This window comes from Maylandia zebra, linkage group LG8 (genome assembly GCF_041146795.1).
Source record: "Maylandia zebra isolate NMK-2024a linkage group LG8, Mzebra_GT3a, whole genome shotgun sequence".
Classification (NCBI taxonomy): Eukaryota; Metazoa; Chordata; class Actinopteri; order Cichliformes; family Cichlidae; genus Maylandia; species Maylandia zebra.
The window spans coordinates 12,311,290-12,337,366 of record NC_135174.1 but is presented as its reverse complement, the minus strand read 5'-3'; the positions used below and the strand labels follow the sequence as shown (position 1 = coordinate 12,337,366).

At 38.9% G+C, this 26,077-nt stretch overlaps 1 protein-coding gene and 1 long non-coding RNA gene across 2 annotated transcripts in view; one reads left to right on the top strand and one right to left on the bottom strand.

Annotated features, from left to right (window-relative positions):
• The window catches only part of LOC143419802 (uncharacterized), a 46,022-nt gene that overhangs the window by 17,864 nt on the left and 2,081 nt on the right, over nt 1–26,077 (bottom strand). Inside the window, exon 2 of the long non-coding RNA XR_013099812.1 lies at nt 8,945–9,035. This is a non-coding gene — a long non-coding RNA (uncharacterized LOC143419802). The remainder of the gene's footprint in view (nt 1–8,944; nt 9,036–26,077) is intronic.
• kcnj12a (potassium inwardly rectifying channel subfamily J member 12a) lies at nt 8,755–19,254 on the top strand. Its single transcript, XM_004562411.3, has 2 exons — nt 8,755–9,276; nt 13,824–19,254. The coding sequence occupies exon 2, from the start codon at nt 13,983–13,985 to the stop codon at nt 15,282–15,284; it is 1,302 nt and encodes a 433-aa protein (XP_004562468.1). The 5' UTR covers nt 8,755–9,276; nt 13,824–13,982; the 3' UTR covers nt 15,285–19,254.

Below are 26,077 nucleotides of genomic sequence, written 5' to 3'. Positions count from 1 at the left end.
GTGTTTTACACAGTTTATGATGTAGGCACTCATTAGTCTACTTTTATTCTACATTACCCGACCTTCTCTGGATACACCAAAATTTTTAAAAACTGGATTCATCACTTCATCAGACCTGTTGCCACTTTCAGTCCAGTTCTTGTGTAATGTGGCATACCTCAGCCTTTTCTCCTTGTTTCCCTTCCCTAAGAATGGGACGTCTTGACATGGGAAGCCCCGCCCTTCCACTGAGACCATTTCTGATGAGGCTTCAGTGAACAGCAGAAAGATCAACTGGAGACTTAGGTACATCTTTCAGGTTCTGTGTCAGGTCTTTGTTGGGAAGTTTTTCTGTTTCTTACTGACATAACTTTCTGAGAGAGTTCATCTGCTGTAGATAGTTTTTCCAATTTAAATATTTTATGCTTGTTAAATTATGTTAGTAACAAAGTGTCTAAAATGTTTAAAACTGATTATTTTCTAAGTTGTCTAATACGCATAGACACAACACTGTTTAATCCCTTGAGTTAGGTACCTTTCTATGCTTGAATGATTCATAGGTCAGTGTTAAGTGGCTTAACAAATGAAAAGCGTTCCTCTGAAAATGATCAGCTACAAGGCCTGGGCTGAAAGTGAGTAATAAACAGCCAAAGAAAAACATTCAAAGGCCTTCAAAAGACAACTATTACTGAAGACCACTTTTAAAAAATGCCATAAAGGCTTAGCTCCCTGGAACCAAAATAGGGAGGATTTATAATTCAAATGTGATTGGATTAAAAATGTGGGAGCTAATTAGCTATGGCTACCTACTATCTTATGATCTTGTCATTAATATAATCAAACTCACTTCCAGTGACCCACCCTGGATAATCTTGGTTGCTATAAATATGGGACTACTGTGCTTGTATGATTTTAAATGTGTTGCGGTGCTATATTTCCATCTGATTGAGTCTCTTACTAAAGTTGACATACTAAAGTCTCTTCTGTTAGGAAGGAAATAGTGTAGAAAAGCACATGTACTTCAAAACGATATTAAGAGTGTTTGAGTAAACATACTCGCACCAATGCGAAAGGAGTTGAGAGCTTTCGATCACCACAGGGATGGTGTGTCACTTGGGCTAAAGCTGAGGTCAGGGTCAGCCAAGGGAGGGGTGGCTGTGGGGACACTGGATCCTGAGCTGATTAATTTCTCACCCCCAGGGTATCAGTGGAAAATCAGACAGGTGCTTTTCTTAGGTGAGGACACAGGGAACCATAGACACCCGACTTTCACCCCCAGCACTGCACATTAGATAATGAAAGTCTCGTGAAAAGCAAGCAGACAAGTTCCAGGGCTGTACACGAAGACTTTCAGCCAATCAAAGCATTTTTCTACAAGTAATTTATCAGGAGAATGACTCTGCTGTCAGCTATTAATGATAGCATTTCTAATTTTTAATGCAACATTTCAAACAGCTCAACAAACATCTAGCTAAAAGTAAAACTGTTCACAGGGAATTTGGTTCATATTATCATACTATAAGATGCAGTTTTGTAGAACAACTTCTTTTAAAAAAAGTTATCTACAGGGATACTTTTTACTTTTATATTTTAAATACTTTTCAGAATTTGTCCTTTTTCATTTCTATTTGAGCAACAAGGTTAAATCTGTACTTCAACTTTTAAAAGGATTTGTAACACAAAAATCTGTGTTTCTATCAAACTGACTAATCTTGCTTGAGGTCTTTTTGTTGCAGTTACCCATGGGACATTTAAAGACAAAGAGTTATGATTTTTAATAATCTTAACTAAAAGTATTAGGTGCTAATCAGCTGTTAATGGGTTACTTTATTCATACTTTCCTCAATCATATATCTAAATATGCTTACATGTCACAAAAAAATTGTTATTATAAAGTCACAGATTTAAATGAAAGTGAAATAGACTTCTGTAGAAGAAAAACAGAAGAAAATTGTTCAGTGATGAACGATGGCAGGACTCTTTCACCTCCAGCCAAATAAACGCTGAAGAATATTGAAGAGGCAGCCATATCTTTATCGACATCTGCCATAAAGAAAAGAATTTATATGAGAACATAGAGAAGGTTAAAGACTAGGTGAAAAACTACTCATAACAGCAAAAGGAAGAAGGACAGATTAACAGAGCAGTTCTGAAATGTCATTCTTTTAACACATGAAAATAAGATCATAGCTGTACCAAAATAACAGGTAGGAACAAGCATGGGGAATTCTTGAAATGGTTCATGATGAAATATTAATTAAAGGTGAAAGTTTTCACTTCAATCCCATACTGATTGTTTGATTTACAATCAACTGTGGTGGTGTACAGAGGCAGAACTACAGGAGATGTTTCTTTGTCCAAAACATTATGGAGAATGCTCCAAACCCATGGCATCCAAACACGATTAATGTTTAAATGATGAGGATGATTTGTTGTTTTGTTGTGTTTTTTCAAATTCAAAGAATCCAAATGAAAAGAGGGTCAAACCAAAAAACTCCCAAATGAAACAGGATTATTATTTTTTTGTTTTCTTTTTACATAGCTTTAACAGAAAGCTAAGCCAAGAAAATCTAGATAAACAAAACAAAAGAAGCCACACATTCTGAAACCTAGAGGGGTAAACAAAGGAGCCAAAAAAACAGCAACCACTCAGTGTAACACACTTCCTCACTAGCATGAGAACTTTACAGCACTGCCAGAGCCAGCCCACTGAGGCTGCACACCTTTCTCCACAGCCTTTCTACTGCAGTGTTGATTGCTGAGTGGAGCCAGCTGTACACTGTCTCCATAGGGGAAAGGGGCGGGACCCAAGTCATCGGAGAGAGTAACGCTACACATGCATATACACACACCACTACTGCGCACAACACCCTGCATAACAATATGTGTAAGTTCTCAACATTCAGTGTATTTCTTTTTACTCAACTCCTTGAAATAAAGCTGAAAATCTCTAATAACATCTTGATGGTTTCTTTTTAAATCAGTTGTAGTGTTCATGTGAAGTGGAAATAAATTCTACAGCTTCAGTGAGTGTACAAACATTTCCAGTCCTAACTGCACAATTTTAATAAACGCATCCTAGACATTCAGAACTGTTGCCTGTTGTTCTTTTGTTACCTAATTACTAAGTCGAAGCAGCAGATACAGTGTATAAGTGGAGGTCAATTCTTAGCGTAGGATAAGAGGCACATTATTGAAGGTGTACTTCAGATTAAATCTCCATCATTGTTCATTTCCTGAGCTTGATGTAACACCTGCCACATGGCATGGAGAGAGAAATGTTAAGTGCAGATGAAGAAATCATTATGTAAAAGCATTAATAGTGTGTGTCCTCACATTAAATCATAGCCCTTGTGACAGTGGAGGTACTGTGGAAGACACTATTGTTGAGTTTTTGTGTCTTGGACATATGTGTGCCATAAGAGAAAAACTTTGCTTAATAGAAACGACAGGAATTTCTAACAAGATTGAATGTAACAGTGGAGATTTTAATGTATGTCATGTTTTACTTTAATTTTTGATGCTCAACTAATCTTTATATCTCAGGCTCTATATGCTCCAAATACTCACTTTTATATAGTTCCTTCTACTCTATGACATCAGTGAGGCAGGATATTCTTAATGTGGGCGTCTTAGGCACAGAGCTCTGACTTTGAGCATGTGCAGCAGCCCCACCTACCTGCTGTTTAACCCTTCTGATTATGAGATACAGCCAATCAGAAGGTCGCCTTACAGGGAAAAGAGGTAAAACAACTTGATTTAGCAGGAGGATGATTTCACCAAAGCTCAGTGTAAGGTATTGTTGGGATTCAGAGATTCTTTTATTGCTACCATATAATCTGCCTTATGAAGAATGTATTAATAACATGTTTTACAGTATCATTTATCAGTAATATTTCCTGCAGGGTTTATAAAATTGCATTGAGTATGTCTGTCATCACATTGACCTTTCTATTTTTATCAGGTTGAGTTCATTTTATACACAATGCATGAATGTGCTTGGTTAGAGTTGATGTTCCATTCTAGAAGGTTTTAAGCTTCACTGGTGAGAGTGTCCAGATGATACATGCTGAGGGGAGATGAGAACATAGCAGGTTAATTGCATGCACGCTTACGATACACATATTAATCTAGTAGCAGGTCTGAGCGAAGGCCTAAGCGTCTTCTGCTTCAGTTTGAGACTGGCTGCAAAGTACTCTACTTAGTGATTAATGACGATAAAATATAGTCTTAACTGTGAATCATGCACAGCTAGGAATGCAACAGTCACTCAAATAATAATTGGTTACAACCAAGGTATGCAGAAGAGCATCTCTGAATGTACAACTTATTCAAACCCTGAAGCAGATGCAGAGGCTACAGCAGTAAGATCACACCAAGGACCACTCCTGTCAGCGAAAATGAGTAAGTTAAGCCTACAGCTTGCATGTGCTCACCAAAATCCATCCAAAAAAAAGTGTTTCCTGATCTGATGAATCTGGATGTGAGGGTCAGAATTTTGTGTAAACATCATAAACACTTGGTTTCATCCTGCCTTGTATCAACAATCAGGTTGGTGGTTGTAGTGGTGAAATGATGTGGGGGATTTTTTTTGGGGGGGGGCTCTTAGTATGAGCTGAGTATCATTTAAACACCACATCCTATTTGAGTAGTGTTGCTGATCATGTCCATGCCTTAATAACCACAGTGTACTATCTTCTGATGGCTGCTACCTGCTGGATAACACACCATGTTACAAAGCTCAAATTATCTCACATGCTCTACAGAGTCACTAAATCGCAATCCCATAAAGCACATATAGACCAGATACTCTGAGAAATGTTTCCAGCACCTTAAATTTATACCATGAAGAATTAGGGCAGTTCTCAGGGCAAAATGGGGTCCACCGTTGTAATAGCAGGTTGTAAAGTGGCAGATGTGAGTCTATATGTATAAATAGCATTTTACTTCTTGAAAAACAATCCCTACCTGTAAGTGGACACCAGAAATGATGATCTACGTAAAAGCACCAATTATGTTCTGCAACAATCGCCCCAAAAATGAAAGAACGGCAAAAAGAATGCGTACGTGTAAATGTAAGACGTTATTTCCACACTGTCCAAGAGTGAATCAACCCCCAACAAGTATGCACCATCACCAACCAGCTGGGCCCAAGAACAAGAAGGACTTTTCACAACTACTGCAGCCAGTGTGAGTACAGTAATATCACATTCTTAATCCCTGCTGACAAGAAACGAAGTTGCAAAAATGAAATGAACAGGAATGGCTCCAAAGCCTGAAATAGCTGCAACAGACAGGAGTCTCAGAGAATAATGTAATTGGGCTGCTTAGTGACAAAGCTGTGGAAGAAGGAAGAGAAGGAAGGGGAGAGTTCAGAGCTGTATAAAGAAGCATTAACGATGGAAAAATTTGTTAAGATAAGGGGTAAAGAGGCATAGCAAGGTTGAATTTGTTTACGATTTTTAATAACATGCAGTAAGTGTGACAGAATGCAGGACTTTAATATTTTGTAAAAATGCATAAATAAAGCCTTAAATTATTTTTTTAAAGTAAATCAGACAAAAATAGAATTGATTTCATTAAATCCATGCATTTTACATCAATAACACTATATATTCATCTTTGTGCGTCAAAACCCTCTTGATGATATTCCTTGATTATGATGGAGAGAGATTGAGCTGTCAGCAGCAATAATTCAACAGAGCTCCTGTGCGGTGTCTGCCCTGGGCAAGTGTCATTGGAAAAAAAATGAAAATGCCACAATCACTATCACCAGAATGATTGTGAAAAGTTTATTCTTAGGGCCTGTCTGATTAATGCAAATTACACAGTGCTGCACACGCCTGGAAAAACTAGAGGGACCACGTTACCACGAAGTCTTCACTTTCTGTGCTTAGCCATTGTTTTAATAATTAACAACCTCTCGCTTCCAGGTTTTACCAGAAATCAGTGGCACAGTGGAGTTAGACTGTTTTTATAAGGGGGACCCTCACTCTTATTATTTGCTTATGCAGGCATGACTTACATGTAGAAGTGCATTAGATGACGTCATATAAGTCATGAAAATGTTTACCTTTTTCCTGTTTTTTTAATGATTCTCACACCTATGTTTCAGATCAGCAAAGACAAATAAAACAAGGTTTTTGAGTGGCCTAGTCTGGACTTCCTATTGAGCTGCATCGGCATGACCTTAAACAAGCTGTTCATACTGGAAAATCCTCCAACATGACAACTCTGCAAAGAAGAGTTTAAAATTCCTCCATAGTCATTTTAAAGACTCATTAGATTAACTCACTTAAGGGGTGGATGATCAGTTATTGAATGTAGTCGCCAATCACCTTTTCAGATAGGGCCCGATGGGTTTATGTAGCTTTTTTCCTTGTAATAAATGAAATCATCATTTAAAAATGGCATTTTTCATTTACTCAGGTTATCGTAATCACATTTCAGTTACACTACAACTATATTTTCTACTACTGGGGTCACCAAAATTAAGATTACATTTCCTAGTGAATTTCAAAAGAAGTCCCACAAGGTTTAATTTTAGGTCCTCTTTTATTTCTTATTTTTATAGACAATAATTGTAAGAATAAGTTTACAGCTAAAGTGCACCTTTATGTCGACGAGTCAATATTCTACTGGTATTCATATCCTATAACAGAAATGAGAAAAATCACCTTACAAATACTTTGGTATGTGGGTGGATTAAATTTTCCTTTAAGCTAAACTGGAATTTTTTATTATTAAAATAGGGCCTTTTTAAATTAGCAGTCAGAGAAACGCTTGTATAGGCTACATTTGTTTATGTTCTTGTATAAGGTGGCATTATTTACGCACATGCTGGCTCTTGCACATTTCATTTTCTAGACACTGGGTATCACAGTTCTTTATGTTTTATATCATTGTATCATTTTATATCATCATTGTCCAGTACACATGAGTGTGTACTTTATGAGTGTCAGGACACAACAGTATTAGTATATTTTTACACTGGACATATGCCTTTGTTATCTGCTAACTGCTATGATTTTTGCTGTTCTACATGGTTTCTCTTATGAACATGGTGGAGCAGGCTCACTCATTTTGCACCCTGGTGATGGAATAACCTTCAGGCTTTGAAAAAAAGAAGACTAATTTTTCCATAGCCAAAGCTGAAGCTTTTGTTGACTCTGCTCACGCTTCATCTCTCTTTTGCTTCGTTTCAGATCTTTTTGGTCTGATAATATTGAAAGTGTATTACACCTGTAGCCATGGAAGCACGAGTGATCCCACTCAGCGATCTCCCTGGGAGGCAAAACCCTCTCATTTAGACAGAGACATGGATATGTGAGCAGCCACCTGTGATTATGGTGCGGTTACATAACGAGGTTTACAGTCTAGATGTGTGAACTGTGTGATCTACTGTTCTCAAAGCTTGCATCGCCACGGCCTTACATTATGCAGGAACCAGTACAGTACCTGTTGCTGACACAGACTGAGAGGCCCCTTAAAAGGATTCTTTGAGCTCCATTAGTTGACGTCCTCAGCAAAACACAATAGGCTGGTGATGATCACACACAGGCTATTGCAAATCACCCTCAGAAGTCTGAAATCAGAGGCTGCCAGGGAGAAAGAATAAGAGCGTAGAGAGAGAAAGGGAAAAAAAAGAGAGAGAAAGACAGAGAGAGGGAGGGTTTCTGCACTGATGAATCATTAGTGATAAAGCTAGGGCTGAGCCAGTATGGCTGTATTTAGAAACTTCTCACTCTTTCAGCCCCCTCTCTTACTAATTGTCATCTCTTCTAGCATTTGACTGATGACAGGCTCTCTGAGAAGATGTGCGAAAAGGGGAGCAGACACACAGCTCTGAGGGTAATGTCACAGTTTTGAAGCTGTCAAGGGTAACGGTAAAGTACTCCACATTGGTGATGACTGAGAAAAAAGCTAACTTAAGGCAAAAACCAGGGACACTGGAGAGTGTTGCAGGCACGGTGACGCACCAAAACAAATAGACTTGTGAGTTAACTGTGTTTTCCTGGAGGAGGTTATTTGTAAAACGCTGTTTCAGTATATGGTGAGAGGAACTGGGCAATAGTGATTGTCATCTCTCTAATATTTAAAAGCTTCACACACACACACACACACACACACACACACACACACACACACACACACACACACACACACACACACACACACACCCTGTGGTCAGATGTGTTTGATTAGTTGTTGGTGACAAGTGTGAAAGGCAGCTCCCTTCCCTGAGACACAGCACCCAGCAGCATGATATTTTGAACCCATGGAGCCTTTCATTCGTGGAATTGGCTACCACAGGGTCAAAAAGACACATTATCATTTTGCCCTGGTCACGTCAATATTCTCACCTGAACCTGAAGTACATAACAGAGTAACCTCAATTACTTTTTAAATATAGGATCACATTCATCTACAGAGTAAAAATTGAACAAATGGCCCTCAGAAAGGTGGTGAATTAAGAGCTATTCATCTACTTTTGATTAACTATGTCTGATGGTCTGCGTGTGTTTTCTGAATGATACGTCTGTGCATCAAGTTGCTGTCAACTGGTAGTACCATGATGTGAGAGGGAGGGAGGAAGACAACAAGAGAGAGAGAGGAAAAAAGAGAATAGGGAAGGAGAAGAGAGAGAGAGAGAGAGAGGGAGGGAGGGAGGCTGCAAATGGCAGCTTCTGTGACACCACAGGAAGGAGGGAGGGAGAGGGAGAGTGAGAAAGAAACAGTCAGAGGGAGAGAGTGTGTGCGCGAGAGAGGGAACAGCAGTCCAACCAGATCAGATTGCAAAAGATTGATAGAGAGAGCTGTTCTGTTAATAAGTAGTTTTATGGAAAATATGACAGGCAGACTAATTACAAATAAAAATTAGGGATGAACACCAGTTGAAGACAATGCCTCTGAAGATGGAGATACAAAAACCTGAATTTTCACTTGGATAGTTCTCGTTTTGCACCTGCTCTGCAAGTCCAGCGCTGACTAACGGCGGCTTGGGCCAAGGTTTCTGGTGCGATTCAGCCTCGCTTCACCTACGCTCGCAAAAGCACCTGAAAACGACAGAGAGAGAAAGAGAGAGAGAAATCAAAGAAGGATGAAGAAATTCAAAAGAAGCCTTATCCTTTTGCTGAAGACGAAGGAGTGGTTTTCTTCAGTATTAGATTAGCAACAAAGAAGGAGGAGTTGTAGTGGCAGATGGAGAGAATGCTTCAGTTTGGTTAACAGGGATACTAGGAGAGAAGATACCATCTTTTAGTTCTGCAACCTGGTGTAGGACAAGTAATCGTAAAGGTAAGATATGGAGAGAAAACTTTAACCTGAACTTGGGGCCTGAATCTATTGTCGTTCTGTGTCAAATATCATTGCTCTGTGGCAGTGGAAACGGCAATTTCTACTTTTAAGAATTCCCAACAGAACCAACCAGTCATTCTGCTGAAATTCAATCAGAATAATCTGAAGTAGCTGTTAAAAATCCTTGAATTAGACTAAACCAAAGTCATGTGCATCTTTTCAAGCAAGGACATGTCCCCACGAACCCAGAACTCTCAATATGAGCAATGCCAAGCAATGATACCTGACCTGATAAGTGTAAGCACCACAAATTGAACTAGCAATTTAATTGTGTCGTGTAAAATCCACAGAGCAGGTACTGTGTTATAGAGTATAGCTTAAATTAAGCACAAATTAACATAAATATAGTATTATAGTTTGTGTGGATTTTTCCACCAGAAACCTTTCATGCATGCAGGGTTAATTAATTTAATTATGGCATCAGATTCTGGCCTTCCCTGCTGATATCACAGCGGGATATCGACAAGCTTCCAATTCGTACAGGGTTAAAACAAAAGTGATACAAATAAGCTGGCATTTTCTTTGATCCAAATCACCTATTATTATTCAGTACAATAGGAATGCAGAGCGAGAAAGCATTAAAATGAGGAATAAACATGGTTTAATCACGCACAGCAGAAACTCCGATTTACCAGTTTAGTCTACACACCAAACTGGTAAATGTGTTAACTTTGCGAGTTTCTGATCTAGGTTATTATAAATCATGCTTATATGCTATTTATTATAGCTGTGCATATTTATAAAAATGGGACAAATTAAACAGGCAATTTTCGCTTTTCACTTTCAAATATGGTTTGCATCTGGTAGCATAATTAATGGCATAAATTAAACGAATTTGTTTGTTGTTTCAAAACACAAGAGGTTGTCAATCAACCGAAGCATAAATCCAGTCAACGTAAATAAATAATCTGCCTGCTTTACATTTAAATAACTCAATATTGTGGGAGTTGAGGACAGCAAGTATCAAGGGACCAGTGGGCTGTTTCAGGTGGTGCACTTTTCTGCCTGTGTATAAAGAAATCACTGATGTGCAGGTACAAAGGAGACACAGGATGAAGAGAATGAACATTATGCAATCCTGCCCGAGAGTTCAATGACCTCATCTCGCTTTTTATCTCAGCTTAGTTCAGTTTGACATAATGTACGAATAGTTTTGTATTAAAACTAATGTTGTCAGAGTTTTTTACCGTAGACGTCACTTCATATTTGAAATTGCAGAGTCTGGGTTTAATATGGATGATTCAGCTTGTGAAAGTGGGCACAAACAATTAAAATAAATTGCACAAGTAAAGATCAAAAAAGCCCAGAGTGGAGCTCACATGTGGGAACGATCAATCAGTGGGAACCAGGTGTTTGAACAGTGGAATAGCTACAGGTGCAGCTGTAAAAAACCCCACTAATATTGTTCTACTTAATAAAGCAGCTGTTCTAACAATGTGTGAAGGCGACTCAGTAATTTATGTTACGTTTATCAGTCTTATAGTACAATTCAATGCACCGAGCACCTAAGATGGTTTTTCAGCACGGAGGATGACTTACATACAGAGTCCAGCCTCCGGTGTTGGTAACTGTTTATAGTTTTACTATTTCTGTCTAGCAGTTAGTCACTGGTGCACCTGAAAACTCCCAAAAAATAAGCTGTAAAGTTGTTTGCATAACATATTTCAGACAGCATCTCTCCATGTCGAGGTGGTGTCACTTTCTATAGTAAAATACTTGCGGGTCACTTGAGATGAGACGGTTCCACATGGTGAGCTATAGGAAAATACAATGACACCTGAGCCTCGGCTCTTCCTTTACAATGGCCTTGGGAGGTGGGCTGGGATCATAGTTCCTCAGCAGCTCAGTTTTCTGCGAGCTTGTCTTGAGATGAGGTGCCCTCTCCAAGTCCACTTCATTGTTACCGCCCAATCCCTTCTTTTATTTTGCACATCCAATTATTCATTCTATTCATCCTAATCAGCAGGCGAGCTTATTATCTCCCCCAGTCGCTCCTCTCAACTCCCTAAGAACAGACACGATGGGCGAGGTCACAAAAAGGTTACACAAGAATTTTATTGAATTTGGTGCAAATCACTTTCTGTGCCCTGCCTTTTAAAGGAAAGATGTGTGTTCTTTGGTCAAAGATGTTTTTCAGACTTGAAGTGCTTTAAATACAGAACAAAACAATATGCAAAAAAAATGCACTGCTAATAGCCTTCCTCTGAGATAACGTCACGCTGTCTGTGTGTGTGTGTGTGTGTCTGTGTGTAAATAACAAACGTAAGGTTGCTATTTTTAGCTGTGCTCTTCTGGGAGTGTAATGCAACATTTGTCGAAAGCAAACATGTAAAAATAGCATATTTGTTTTCCTGACACAGAAGAATTTACCTAATTGGACAATTTAAAGACTGTGCATGATGTAATTGGGCTAGAGATCAAGAGAACTTACACCTGAAAAGAGTGTGAATGAGAGCAGCGCGTAGTGCGAGTGTTAGGCAGACGGCGGGACACCTGGGATTTTACATTGCACATGACTGAACTGTCTAGTCTTCAGGGTCCAAATCATGAAGGCAGACACACAACGGATGTGTCCAGGCAATAAAAGCTGTCTGCACCCAGAGGGACCTCAGTAAACTCCCATGGGTCAAACTTCTTAACCCTCAGGCTCGACATCCAGCTCAGTGGCCAGGTTATCTGCTGCCAAACAGTCATTTTACAGCTCTACTAATTGTGATCCATCTTATCCCACTCTGACATTTCTACACTTGCAAGGTTTAAAATATCAACTTATCATGTGTCTACCTCATCATATTGTTGTAAGCTCAAGTTCTAGCATATAATTAAGAATTATTATGCAATACCGGGCACTGTACCAGGAGAAAATCCTCTACCTACTTGTATGCTGCAGCAAGAGAAGAGAATATGAACCTGCAGCACCCTCACAACATGATTAATAACCCTGGAAATTTTACAGAATGGGGCCAAATAAATAGAGCCCGTCTTTATTAATCTCTTTATATAGCATCTGGAATTGCATGTCCATGGAATCAGTGGCACACATACCCTTAGGAGTTTAAATAAACAAGTACTACCCCATCCAGTCCCCTGGCAGAAGCAGAATGCTAAAAGGACAATGGCCTCAAAAGAAACAATGGAAGAATTATAATAATAGACTGTTTATACGACTTTGTAGGATTCCTTAGTACTTAATGGCCTCTCTTATGAGCTGTGATTCAAAAACCTGATTAAACTTTGGCCAATCTCTTATCTAAAGCATCTTCTTGTGCTACTTATATTTTTAGATCTCTTCCTGGAAGTTCTTTTCGGATCACTTAGACAGGTTTCTATGATTTGACAACAGACCTCAAAATTGTATAGAGCAAACTTAAACTTGTCTTTCATGTCAATGTCTTTCATGACGCTGGTAGTGTGTACCAGTGTCCCATTTCCGGAGTCTCGTGGCTACACTGGCGAAATGTTAGTTCACAACCTGGATCAGTCACTAGATGTGGCTGCACCTTCATCAAGCCTGAAAAATTGCAGTTTTGACACACTTGTGCCGATTGTAGAAGCACCAGTTAATATGGCAACATAATGACACTTTCACTGAGAGAGCTTAAAAAACCCAGCCAACCTCAAAATTGGCTTGAGGGTCTTACGATCTGCAAAATTTAAATCAGGTGAGGCTTTTGATTTTAATGGACCTGTTCTCATAACTTTTTGAACACTGCTCATTCAACAGGCATCCTCATTATATTAAAAAGAACAATTAGGAGCAGTGACTCATACAAGAGTTAATTTGTTCATTAAGTAATAATAAACATCTGGCAGGGTAAGGCCTCCACTGTGAACCTTCTTTATAATTTGCAAGAGAAAAGCAGGGGAAATGCTAGTTGACAGAAGTGGCTGTGCTGTGAGGCCAGCTCCTCACTTACCCAGTCAACATCAAAAGACACGAGGGCCCTTGAGTGAGGACCAATTGGATTTTGAGTCGTGAGGTTTAGAGAAAGGAAGATGGATACTACTACTACAGCTTGTACTAGTAAGTACAACAGAAACAATATTGCTACAATACTGAAAGTCTTAGTTTTTTATTTATTCAGCATAGATTTGGGAGTCTACAAACTTAAAAGAAGATGGACTCTAGCAAGACTGACTGCACTGATTAAGACACGTGTGGACATAGAAACTAGTGATAACTTGAAATTTTAAAGAAGGTCAGTGTAGTTTTTTTGTGTGTGTGTGTTTTTAATAAAAAATATGTATAATGCTGTGAAAGGTAATGATATGATGTCCTGAAAAAACATTGTCATTCAGATAAATATATGCAAAGAACCAAGTCGTTGTAGGCTTAAATACACATTTCACTGTCATTTTCTGGACAGAAAAGTGGTTATACATGTATCATTTAAAAGCTTTAATAATGAATATCTAATTTCAAATACACAAACAAATAAACAGAAAGATTTTCAGGCATATTCTCCTCTTCTGATTTTTTTCTGCAGGGATTGGATTAAGACACAAGGCTACCAACCATCCACCTAAATGACTCACTGACATGCAACTGAGCCAGTGATCAAGCTGTGAAGGGGCCTTGATCCCACACTGGGACTCCAGGTCTGCCCTTCTACTCTAACCCTGCAGCTGGAGGTGCCGTCAGGAACATGAGCGTGGGAAGAATCAACCGCTACAGCATTGTGTCATCTGAAGAAGAGGGTCTGCGCCTCACTACCATGCATGGTATGAATGGATTTGGCAATGGCAAGATCCACACACGCCGCAAGTGCCGCAACCGCTTTGTGAAAAAGAATGGCCAGTGTAATGTGCAGTTTGCCAATATGGACGACAAGTCGCAGCGCTACATGGCCGACATCTTCACAACGTGTGTTGATATCCGCTGGCGATGGATGCTCATAGTCTTTACTCTTGTGTTTGTTGTCTCTTGGCTGGCCTTTGGCTTAGCTTTTTGGGTTATAGCTTTGCTGCATGGAGATCTGGACAACCCAGCTGGAGATGACAACTTCACTCCATGCGTTCTACAGGTCAATGGATTTGTGGCTGCCTTTCTATTCTCCATTGAAACACAGTCTACCATAGGTTATGGCTACCGCTGTGTGACTGAAGAGTGCCCAGTAGCTGTCTTTATGGTGGTCTTTCAGTCTATAGTTGGCTGCATCATTGACTGCTTCATGATTGGCGCCATCATGGCCAAGATGGCAAGGCCTAAGAAGCGAGCACAAACGCTCTTGTTTAGCCACAATGCCGTCATTGCCATGCGGGATGGAAAGCTGTGTCTAATGTGGAGGGTAGGGAATCTGCGCAAGAGCCACATTGTTGAGGCCCACGTCAGAGCACAGCTCATCAAACCTCGGATAACTGACGAGGGGGAATACATCCCTCTAGACCAGATAGACATTAATGTGGGCTTTGACAAAGGCCTGGATAGGATTTTCTTGGTTTCACCCATCACTATTCTACATGAGATAGATGAGGAGAGCCCTCTTTTTGGGATCAGCAAACAGGACTTGGAGACCGCAGACTTTGAGATTGTTGTCATCTTGGAGGGAATGGTTGAAGCAACCGCCATGACCACCCAGGCTCGCAGCTCCTACTTGGCCTCAGAGATCCTTTGGGGACACCGGTTTGAGCCTGTGTTGTTTGAGGAGAAGAACCTGTACAAGGTGGATTACTCTCACTTTCACAAAACTTATGAGGTGCCGTCCACCCCCCGCTGCAGTGCCAAGGACATGGTGGAAAACAAGTACCTAGTCCCCAGCTCTAATTCTTTCTGCTATGAAAACGAGCTGGCCTTCCTTAATCGCGATGATGAGGAAGAGGATGTAGGTGGTGGAAGCAGAGCACTGGCGAACCTCAGTCCAGATCGAAATAGCCGACCTGAATTTGAACGCATACAGACCACCAGGGTCCTGGATCAAAGGTCATATCGTAGAGAATCGGAAATATGACCTCTACACTTTGACCTGAGGGTCAAATTTCAATAACTTTATTAAGGGTAAAAATGCAGAACAATGCAAAGTGCCATAGGAAAAGCTGACTACTGTGAAAGAGTGTAAAGGTGACAGGACAACAGTAAAAGGGACTTAATTGGAAGAAATGGGTAAAAGTGGGTGTATGCAGCTTGGCAAATTGTGGTAAAGAATGTCTACAAACAAGGAAAAAGCTAGAGGGATACCTTCTTCCTTTATGGAAACTTGAATCTTTTTTCACACGGTCATTTTGAGTTTAGAGTGTTAACTGATAGAGCATCAAAAAACCTTTATGACAAAACCTTATAATCGAACCTTAGGTGTAAATACATTTATTAGATAAGTTATGTTTTGTGTGCAGTATCAGTTTCCAAAAACACTTTTAAAATTAAGAGTTGCTATTTCAAATTGTTCTTGAGATCAAAGATAATGTTGGAAGGCTTCTCTTAAGCTCTCTTCGAATTGCTGCGATTTGCTGGAATTGCATTCAGTGACACATTGAAAATTTGTGCACCGCAGCATTCAGATGCAATGAGCCACGATCAAACATCTGACCATGAGCCGCTAAGAACAACACAAGTCTACAACTTCATTCGAAACTCAAGCTAGGGACCCAGACAAGAATATAAAGGAAGGTGTTAAACAGAAATGAAACTGAATTTACTCCCTATTTATAATGACCTAATTCCTCTTACAAGCTAACAAACCATGATTTGGCTGCCTACAGATATGATGACATTTGCAAATACGGTTCAACTAAGAAGTCAAGTAAAACAAAACTTAATCACTGATTTTAGACAATCGTGCTACAGGTGGCAATATCAAAGTTTGTACTGATCAAATTAATAAATAAACAACCCTTAAAAATGCACACTGAAGTGCTCTTTTACTTTTTCCACTTATGTGACAAGCAAAGATCAATTAAAACCTTTATGTTATCACTCTTCACTACTTTATCCTGAATTCTATCAAGACAAAACTGGTATAAACTGACTACACTTAATGTTTTTTTAAAAAAAAATGGATCTATGCATATTAACCTATCAGGGGACAAGCATCCTATAGAGCTAAGTGTGTGAGATAAAATTATCTAAAGGGATTAATTCAACGAATGCCCAATGCTTAAAAAAACAAACTGAAATTAAAAGGTATGGTGTCAATTTCCTGCTACTAACTGCTACTGAAGTTTATTTCACCAGAGTTAAATTAAATTTACAGTAAACTGACTGTCAAAAATTGATAAAGGAAGACTGCTTGATAGATTTATTTTGTCTGAGAGTGGGTCTATGATTAGGTTAAATCACAAATCTAAGATTTAGTTGTTTGTATCCTAAATGAACAAGCACCATAAAGTCTCCAGCATGGTTGCTTCGCTCACTGCTGCAACCTCGTCTCACAGTCTCTTGTATTTAAACCTGCTAGTATGGCGCAGGAAGCTGCTGCATTATTCTCTTGAATGATATTTGCTGCCACTGATACTATATCACCACATAAGTGCTGATATAGGAGGAGAAGAAGTCAAAACCAGAAGCCAAGACTTTGTTGAGTGTTTTTCCACAGACTCTCAAACCTTTCCTCCCTCTGTATATCTGTATGTCTCTGAGCTTCTGTGGCGGAGTATCATTAAGATGGCAGTAAAAGCCGACACGCTCATACACTCGTGTCTTCACCCAAGCTGCGAGCAGCCACGGCGTCACACGTCAGGTTACAAAAATTGAGAGGTACACAACCAGCACATGGTACATAACAGATGATGTGACATCTAAATCAGCGTGCAACACCAGCGACACAGCGAGCATAATGACCCCATTAGGCAGATGAGTGTGTGTTCAACACTTTAATGCTTTTAGATTAAGTTTAAAATACTCAAAATGTATAAACCAACTTTATAACTGCTCTGACATTTCTATTCAGTTTACATCAACAGTGGTTATATTTGACTACTGTTGTTATAATGTTACTAAGAGAGCTTATTTCAAACTATACTTGGATTGAAGATTTACATGACAACATTTTATTGATGATACAACAAACAGATCCTTCATTTAGCTGAAAAGTCAGACGTCCAACAGTAACACACACAAAAAAAGACAGTGTTCCCTTTTTTAATACTTGACTTTTGCTTTTAAAACAGTACATACTGTAGACAGCTAAATGCAGTTTAGCAATATGCTAATAAATGAGTTAAGACACTGGAGGGAGTTCAGAATAGAAGCAATAAACACTGAAGCACACTTTTTTAAAAATGCGCTTATTCATGTTCATTCACAGATAACAAGTAAAAGGTTTTGTGCAAGGATAATGACCATAGAGGTTTTTTTGTTTGTTTTTGGAGGTTTTTTGTATTTTACTTATAATAAAACTTGTAATAAAAATAATTTCTCATGATTGATACCAAAGTAGTGGAGTGTAGCCTGGACTTAACTTGTTAAGTAATTGCTCCCACCTTAATCTTCCAAAACCAGTTCAGACAGAATGGGTAGATAGGCTCTAAGAAGGAGTTTGAGTCTCCAGTTTGCATATTTAAATCATTTCTAAAACTACATCAAAACATACAGTATATATCTGTCAAATAAAAATCTAAAACCAAATCAAGTAATCTTTTATTTGTAGTTTGCTATATAGAGAGTAGGTTAAAGTAACTATATAGAATTATTAAGCATGATAGCTTTTCTCTATGGCATGGACAATAAGATTAAAAAAAGAGCCCTTATTCTATACCATGCCAATTTATCATCCAAACCTCAACATGTTCAGCATAAAGTTCAGCTTAATTATTACCTCAGTAAAATGTGTATTTCATGGTCCTATACAAAAAATTATGGCAAACAAAAGATTCTATATGTGCAAAGAAGGAGATTTAGGTCTCATTCACACAGGCCTAGAGACCAGTCGGTGGCCACTGAGCAGCCACTGGTATCTAGGAAGAAATTTGTATTTTCTAACCAGTTATTGGTAGGTGGTGAGGCTGTTGGCTGTCGTTGGGTGAAATTGGTCACAAAGACCTATACGGACGGGTAGAGCACCCTCTTTATGACCGATTTCATCTGGCAATAGCTAGGAACTTCCTGCAACCCCTCAATAACTGGTTAGGAAACACCAGTTTCTCTAGCAACCAGTGGTTGCCAAGGGTCACCAGCTACTGTCTGTGCCTGTTTGGCTGAGGCCTTAACCGATTTAAAGAAATAGGAAATAGAAAAAAGGAACCATAACATGGTTATTATGCTGGTCACAATGACTAATGTTTTCAGTTAAGTTGTCATACGTGTGAGTCTAAGATACTTCTTGGCTATATGTTGCTTTTTTTGTAGGATGTAGTGAAACATAAATAGATTTTTTGGGGCTTATAAATGAAGCATCCTTTACCTACCCTGAACATTCATATGTTCATTACCTTCTGGGAAGGTTTTGCACACTGATGTGTGAAGCCTCTGCACCTACTCACGAAACTTTAGTGATAAAAAACAGGTGAAGGGTCTACAGCTTCCACGCTGCATTAAAGAGATTCATTAAATTCAATTTCTACTGAATATTTTTTTTCAAAGATTGTTTTTCATTTTCATGTTGCCCACCTGAGCCCTTAAAAAAGAAGCACACACTAAAGTTTTAGCTAAATAAAACATTTATAGTGTAAAAATGATTATGAAAATGATAATAAGGAGCAGCCAGGATGAACAACCTGCTTATTTTTATACAAAGTTGTTGGGTTGGGTTTTTTTTTTCATAGAATACAACAATCAAAATTTATCTGTTTTTACCAGAGCACTACGATAAAAATCACACTGAGAGGCTAAAATGTAATTCTTGTCTTAGTTTTCAAATTTTCACTTTCTGTTGTTTCCTTTCTGCACAGAAGTTAATGATTAAACAAGTATTTCTCTTAAAGGGATGATTGGAAAAACCTTTGACCTCTGTAGAAGTCTTCCTATGTCCAGCAAAATGTCTACTGGGCTTTAATTCAAAGTCATTAAAATATTCAATTAAAAACAATGTGAATTTTTTTTCATCTCTTTTGTTTCTTCATCCCTACCAAGTGTGGTCTGTGATGTATTGAAATGTACAGTCCAATTCAAACCTAGAGTTTCCTCAAGCATGCCCTCACGTGAGGTAATACATCACCACGAGGGGCGTGTGAAGAAGAGAGATCGAGCTTCGTGTCACCACAGTCAGATAACTTCCTGGGCTTGGGCCAATTATTCAAGAAGGCTCATCAATTAACCACTGTGACACACAAACAACTATTGGGGCCAGAGGCCTTTTGGCCCTGGGGAATTGAGCAGGAGGCCTGCAGCTGACTTTTTCATATCAATATGGCAACAACACATGACTTTGCTACAAGAGAGTAAAAAGAAACCTTACGGTTTTTCACAGAAGACAAATTGATATAACACAGTAGACAAAGTACACATGTTAATAAGAAGATGGATGATAGTTTCAGCATCTTAGTTTTGTGCATGCTGACTTGTTGTCATGACTTACAGTGTGGCCTGAATAGTGCTATAAGTAATAACTCTCATTCTCTTTCTAAAATACGTTGAAGTTTTTCTTTTAAGTTTAAGGACTTCCACTGCTGATTAAAGCCCAAACAACACTGAATAAGTTTTTCGCTGCTATTTGAAAGGGAAAACTCTGAATTATCTAAAGCGATTTATTTTGTTGGGGTCCTTAAATTTTTTCCATCCATCTTCTTCCATATGCAATTCAAAGTTGGGGGCTGGAGCCATCGCAGCTGTCATTGGGTTAAAGGAAGGTACAGCCTTGACATACAAAATAACTAGGCTAAGTAACAAAGTCATTATAAGATAATATCAGCCAATGTTGTATTTTATTGTTTGTATAAAACATTTGAAATTGGGAATACAGGTTTCATAAACAATATTGTGCAACTGTTAACAGTTGCACTGCTGGTGGTTAGTGGGTTGACATAATTCTTCAGAGCTATCACAAAGATCGCCTCCTAACAAGACACACAGAGTGTGCAAAGCAGAAGTTACAAATACAATAGTGGCATACTGACAACAGCAGCTACACTGAAAGGAAACATGTATTTATCTGTAATTTGGATGAGATCTGTGGCCATAAGTAGGGGTGACTAAGTCACACACATTGAGGTCCAGTTATAGGGTTAACGTTGCTGACCGCTGGTTGTGCTGAGATCAGGCATTGGGCCTCAGCACTAACTGACACCGGGATCACAGAGGCTGTACTGAAAGCTTTTGCCAACTTTGATTATATAACATGGACTAGGGAGTGTATGCTGTGCTTTGCATTGCTTAGTATCAGAAATACATAGAAAATGTGAAACTTTACTTAAAGTGATCAACTGTAACAGGGGTCGTGGAAGCCAGTTAAACTTAACACTGAAAATGAGCCGTCTTTAGAGGACTGAGATGTCAAACTGGTGTACTTCCTCAGTAGGATTAGACATCAAGAGGTCCTGGATAATTAAGGGCATGTCAGGATAAAATGTAGCCTACTGGGACAGGGAGACTCTGACTTCAGTTTTAATTATCCCGAGCAACTGAAATCCCATTGAATTCTTGCTATGCTAAGTATTTTGTGGCCTCCGTTTATCCACCCTAACAAATTGCTCAAATTTCTCAAGTAAATTTTGCTCTCACTTATTTATATGTGTTTATATATAAACACATATGACAATGTATCATGGGACCAAAATTATTAGCTAAAAGTAATTTTCCAAATCAGTATATTAATTACAGGCAAGTCAGTCATGCTCGGTCAGTGCTGGGATGTGAGGTTTTATTTCTTCTAAGTTTGGTAAATTATGATGAAATAAAAATTGTTTTGTATTTTTATAGCTTTAACTGTAGAATATGCCACTATTAACCTAAAATCGTGGTAAAATAAAAATGCACTATCTGTTAATTCTAAAATATTCACATAGTAGGTGTTAGCGCAGTGGTTAGCACTGATGCCTCGCAGCAAGAATGTCCCGGGTCTGACTCGACCACCCGGACAGGGCTTTTCTGTGTGGAGTTTGCATGTTCTCCCAGTGGGTTTAGGTATTGCTGCTCTCTACCACAGTCCAAAGACATGCAGTCAGTGGGGATAGGTTTATTTAACAAAAACTGAACCAAAATGCAAAAGCTATGTGTGGACAATTAAATAAACCCCATGATTCAGTAGCTTAGGGAATCATCTTTAGCAGCAGTGACTTGAAGTATTTACTTTCTGCATGACTTCATCAGTCTCTCACATTATAGTGGAAGAATTTTGACCCACTCTTCTTCACAATGTTGCTTTACTTCATTGCAGCTTGTGGATATTTATCCACACACAGCTGTCTCAAATCGGGCTGACAACAGACTTTGACTGGGTCATTACAACAACCTTGTTTTTATTTTCTTTTTCAGTCACTCTGTTATAGTATTCTGCTGAGCTTGAGATCACTGTCCTGTGGCATGACTCAGTTTCTGCCTCATATTTGACTCTAGATTACTTTGGTATACAGAGGAGTACATGGTTGACTCCTGTTGAGTCCTGTGGCTGCAAAACAAACCCAAACCATCAACTGTCCACCACCGTGCTTGACAGTTGATGTGAGGTGTTCATGTTTTTATACTGTGTTTGGTTTTGGGAACCTTAATGTTGTGCATTATGACGAAAAAGGGCACTTTTTTAAAACTCTTGTGGTTTGTTCATGCAATTTTGCAAACTCAAGTTATGCTGCAGTGTTCTTGTAAGATAGATAAGGTTTTCTCTTGTCAACCACTACAAAAAAAAAATCACATTTACAGTGTAATGAATGTTAACATTTAACAACTTTAAGCTAACAGAAGCCTGTAGAGTCTAAGATGTAGCCTGTGGGTTTTTTGCAATTTCTCTGAGATTTGTACGGTCTGACCTTGGGGTGAATTTGCTGGGACGTCCACTCCTGGGAGTATTAGCAACTGTCTCAACTGTTTTCCACGACAAATAATAAATCCCACTCTAGAATGAAAAACTTCAAATGGCCATACAGTTCTTCTCAGATTGATTGGAAACAGCAGTTGCTTCTTTAAGTTCATTAATGATGTATTTCCTAGTTGGCATTTTGCTAACACAGACCTGCATGCTCCAGACCTGCAAACTGCCAAATCGTCTGCTTTTATGGAGGTGCTCACACTTCCCCATGATCAGTTAATCAAGTGCATTTGATTCTCCTCTGGAAGCAGTAAGGGTGTATTTACAAGTCCAGACTTCACTTTTGATGAAATGCTGTGGCGGGACCATAAGACAGCTGTGCATGAACAAATGCCCACGTGCGTCAATGAAATTAAACAATGTTGTAAAGAAGAGTGGGCCAAAATTCCTCCACAATGATGCAAGAGACTGATAAAGTCATTCAGAAAACAGTTACTTCAAGTTATTGCTGCTGAAGGTCTTTCTAGAAGCTATTGAAGCATATGCTGTATACTGTGCCCACATTTTGGATTAGGGTTTGTTAGACAAATAACGACACAGTGTAATATTTCATGCTTTGTAGCTCATCTTTGATTGTAATACCATCATTTTAAAACCTGCTATGGACCAGATGATTTTTTATGGAGTCCTGATGTATAAAACAATTTATTTCAAACACATCTCAACATGCATAACTTAAAAATGTAAAAAACAAAAAATACTGTAAACAGCCTATGCTTTTGTTACTATTACAATACACCGCCATTAATTGTTGTATTTTGTAGTGCAGTGGTTAGCTGTTATCAGGTCGGTACCTGCTGCCATTCTGTGTGGAGTTTATAGTCCAAAGGCATGCATGAAGGTTAGCTGTTGAGTCTAAACTGGCCGTAAGTGTTTATGTTGTCAGTGTCTGCGTGTTAGCCCTGTGGCTGTCAATCGGTTCAGGGTGAATCCCACCTCTCACCCAGTGATAGCACAGATAGGCTTCAGCCTACAATAGATAGCCAGATAGCTAGATAGATAGAATGACTTGAATTATGCAACAGACTTGACAACCTGGATCCCATGGGAATGTCCCCTCTGTGACTCCCAGGGAATAGACGAAGAAGCCAGCTGGGGTCTGGACAGAAACATTTACTGATATGATCTAAAAAAAAATAAACTCTTACACCTACTAAAATGTAATTAAACTATATGAAAGGATGCAAGACATAGCCTGGCTAGGATCTCTGCCACCTAGCCCATATAGACTAGTTATAAATAATGCTGGAACACATTCCCTGTAGGCTGAATTGCTGATGACAGTAAAATGGGGGAAAACTGTGTTGAAGCAGCTATATAAAGCTCTTTGGTGTCAAACCACATGTGGCTCTAATCCCTCGCCAGCATTTCAATATTCAAAGTACTCTTGATTAGCTGCTGTGGTAGTATCACTCAATGAAAGATACTTCTGAAATCTGTGTTACTATGACTGAGAATATTACTAGATGGAAAGTAGTTCAAAGCTCATTGAATGCTGCAAAAAATGGTTAATATAATGTTATATAAAAACAGACAACGATTTAATATGATAGCAGCAACATAATCTAGAGACAGATATTACTATATTGAAGTGAGGTATAAATAAATTAATCCTATAAAGACACGCAATGTATTTTTTACAAGCAGACACTTCACAACAGTTTGTATGCCAGAGCAGTCTCTAGTCAGACAAATGAAAATAAAACCAGTTGAAAGCGCTGCTGAGTGACAGTACAAACTGATCCTGAAGTGTGATGGGACTTTATCCAATTACTGAGATGTGTTTTGTAGTAGCCCAAATGGAAGAGACACAACAGCCTTATCCTACAACCCATCCTTGTCATCCTGTGTAAAAAGCCCACGGCTGTAAGCCGTGCCCCAGTAGACGTTAAAAGACTGCATATATTAAAAATAATAATAATAATAAATAAATTTTGCTAGCTACAGGTATTTTGTTAGTGCTACAGTCCTCAGTTGTATGTTGTAGTTCCAAGTGTGTGTGTGTGTTTTTTCTTAAAGCGTGGGCTATTATTCCTGATATTTTGGGCTCTTTGTCTGTTCTATAAATGCGCTGTAATACAAACACTAGAAATGGCAAAATTTTGAAATTCTCTATTATATCAAATGACAAGTTTATTGTTTTATTTTAGCAAAATTATTATCCTCAACTTCACTATACACATCAGTAAGACAGATATAATATGGGTAAAAACAACTCAACACATTTAGTCTTTTCGACATTGTCAAGGCAGCCTGATGAAGTCTAAACCGAGGATCAGAATGGAGAGGAAAGGTGATTTTGGAGGTGGCATGGTTGTTAGTGCCAGACGGGCTTGTTTCAAAAACTGCTCATTTGCTTGGATTTTCCCACACAACCATCTGTAGGGCTCACAGAAAATGGTATGAAAAAGAGAACATATCCAGAGAGTAAATTTCTCTGGTTGAAAATGTCTTATTTATGTTAGAGATCAGAGGATGGGCAGACTAGATGGCAACAGCAACTCAAACAATCACGTGTTAAATCCAAGGTATGCAGAACAGTACCTCTTGTACAGCAAACTGAATCTTGAAGCAGATGGGCTACAGCAGCATAAAATGATACCTGGTGCTACTCCTGTCAGCTAACTGAGGCTAAAAAAAACTGGACAATAGAGGATTGGAAAAACGTTGCAAGGAGTTTCCGTTTCTGCAGCAACATTCAAATTCTAGACTCAGAATTTGGCATAAACAGCATGAAAGCGTGAAGCCCTCCTGCCTTGTGTCAATGATTTAGTCTGGAGGTAATATAATGATGTAAGGAATACTTTTACTTTTACCAACAGAGCATCATTTAACACACCACCAGAATGTTGTTCCTGTTTGTCCATTTATGACCACAGTGTACCCATCTTCTGATGGCTGCTTGCTTCCAGCAGGATAGCACGCCATGTCACAAAGCTCAGATAATCTCAAACTGCTTTCTTGAGCATCACAATGAGTTCACTGTCCTCAAATGGACTCCACAGTCACCAGATCTCAGTATAACATAACATGAAGCTCTCATGTCAGTATGGACCAAAATCCCTGAGGAATGTTCACCTTGTTAAATCTATGCCATGAAGAATTAAGGCAGTTCTGAAGGCAAACCCACAACTAACAAGGTGTAACTAATGAAGTGGAAGGTGAATGTTTAGTGCATATAAATTTGTTATAATGTTATTTACTGCAACTGTGCTTTTCCTATGTACATTGTTTGTATTACAAGAGTGGGTCAGCATATTTAGAAAGCCTCCCCATACACATGTTATTCCCAAAGTCGGTTGCCATGACTTTAACAGCTTTAACCAGATGTTCATGTCTCTCACTTTATTGTTCACCTATGTTAAAGCTGCTGTTTCTACATCACCCTCCAGAAAGACTTTCATTTTGAGTTCAAACCTGAGAGAAAGAAGCTGTATGCAACATTAAACGTACTGACACATCATGTGCTTAGCTTCTCTTGGTTACAGTAGTTGCCTCTAGTCTATCCTGATTCATGAAGCAACATCACTGGACGACCTGGGGGGACAGGAGAGGGCCACTCTCATTTCCTGCTTCTGAACCCTTGGTAATTATCTCGGTGTGCCCAGAGGCCCCAGGAGAGAATGAATGACAGTAATGTTGTGTTTAAAAAAAACAGAATAGAGAAGTATAACAGATATAAAGATCTAATAGAAACACATGCTATGAAATATCACATTTATTTAGTTCTGCTCTTTCATAGGGATCATTATCTTCTGCTTCTCTGTGCATCCCGTACAGGTGGATGATTATGGTTTATTAAGCAATGGGCCCTAATGGATTTGATAAATTGATTACACAAAACACAA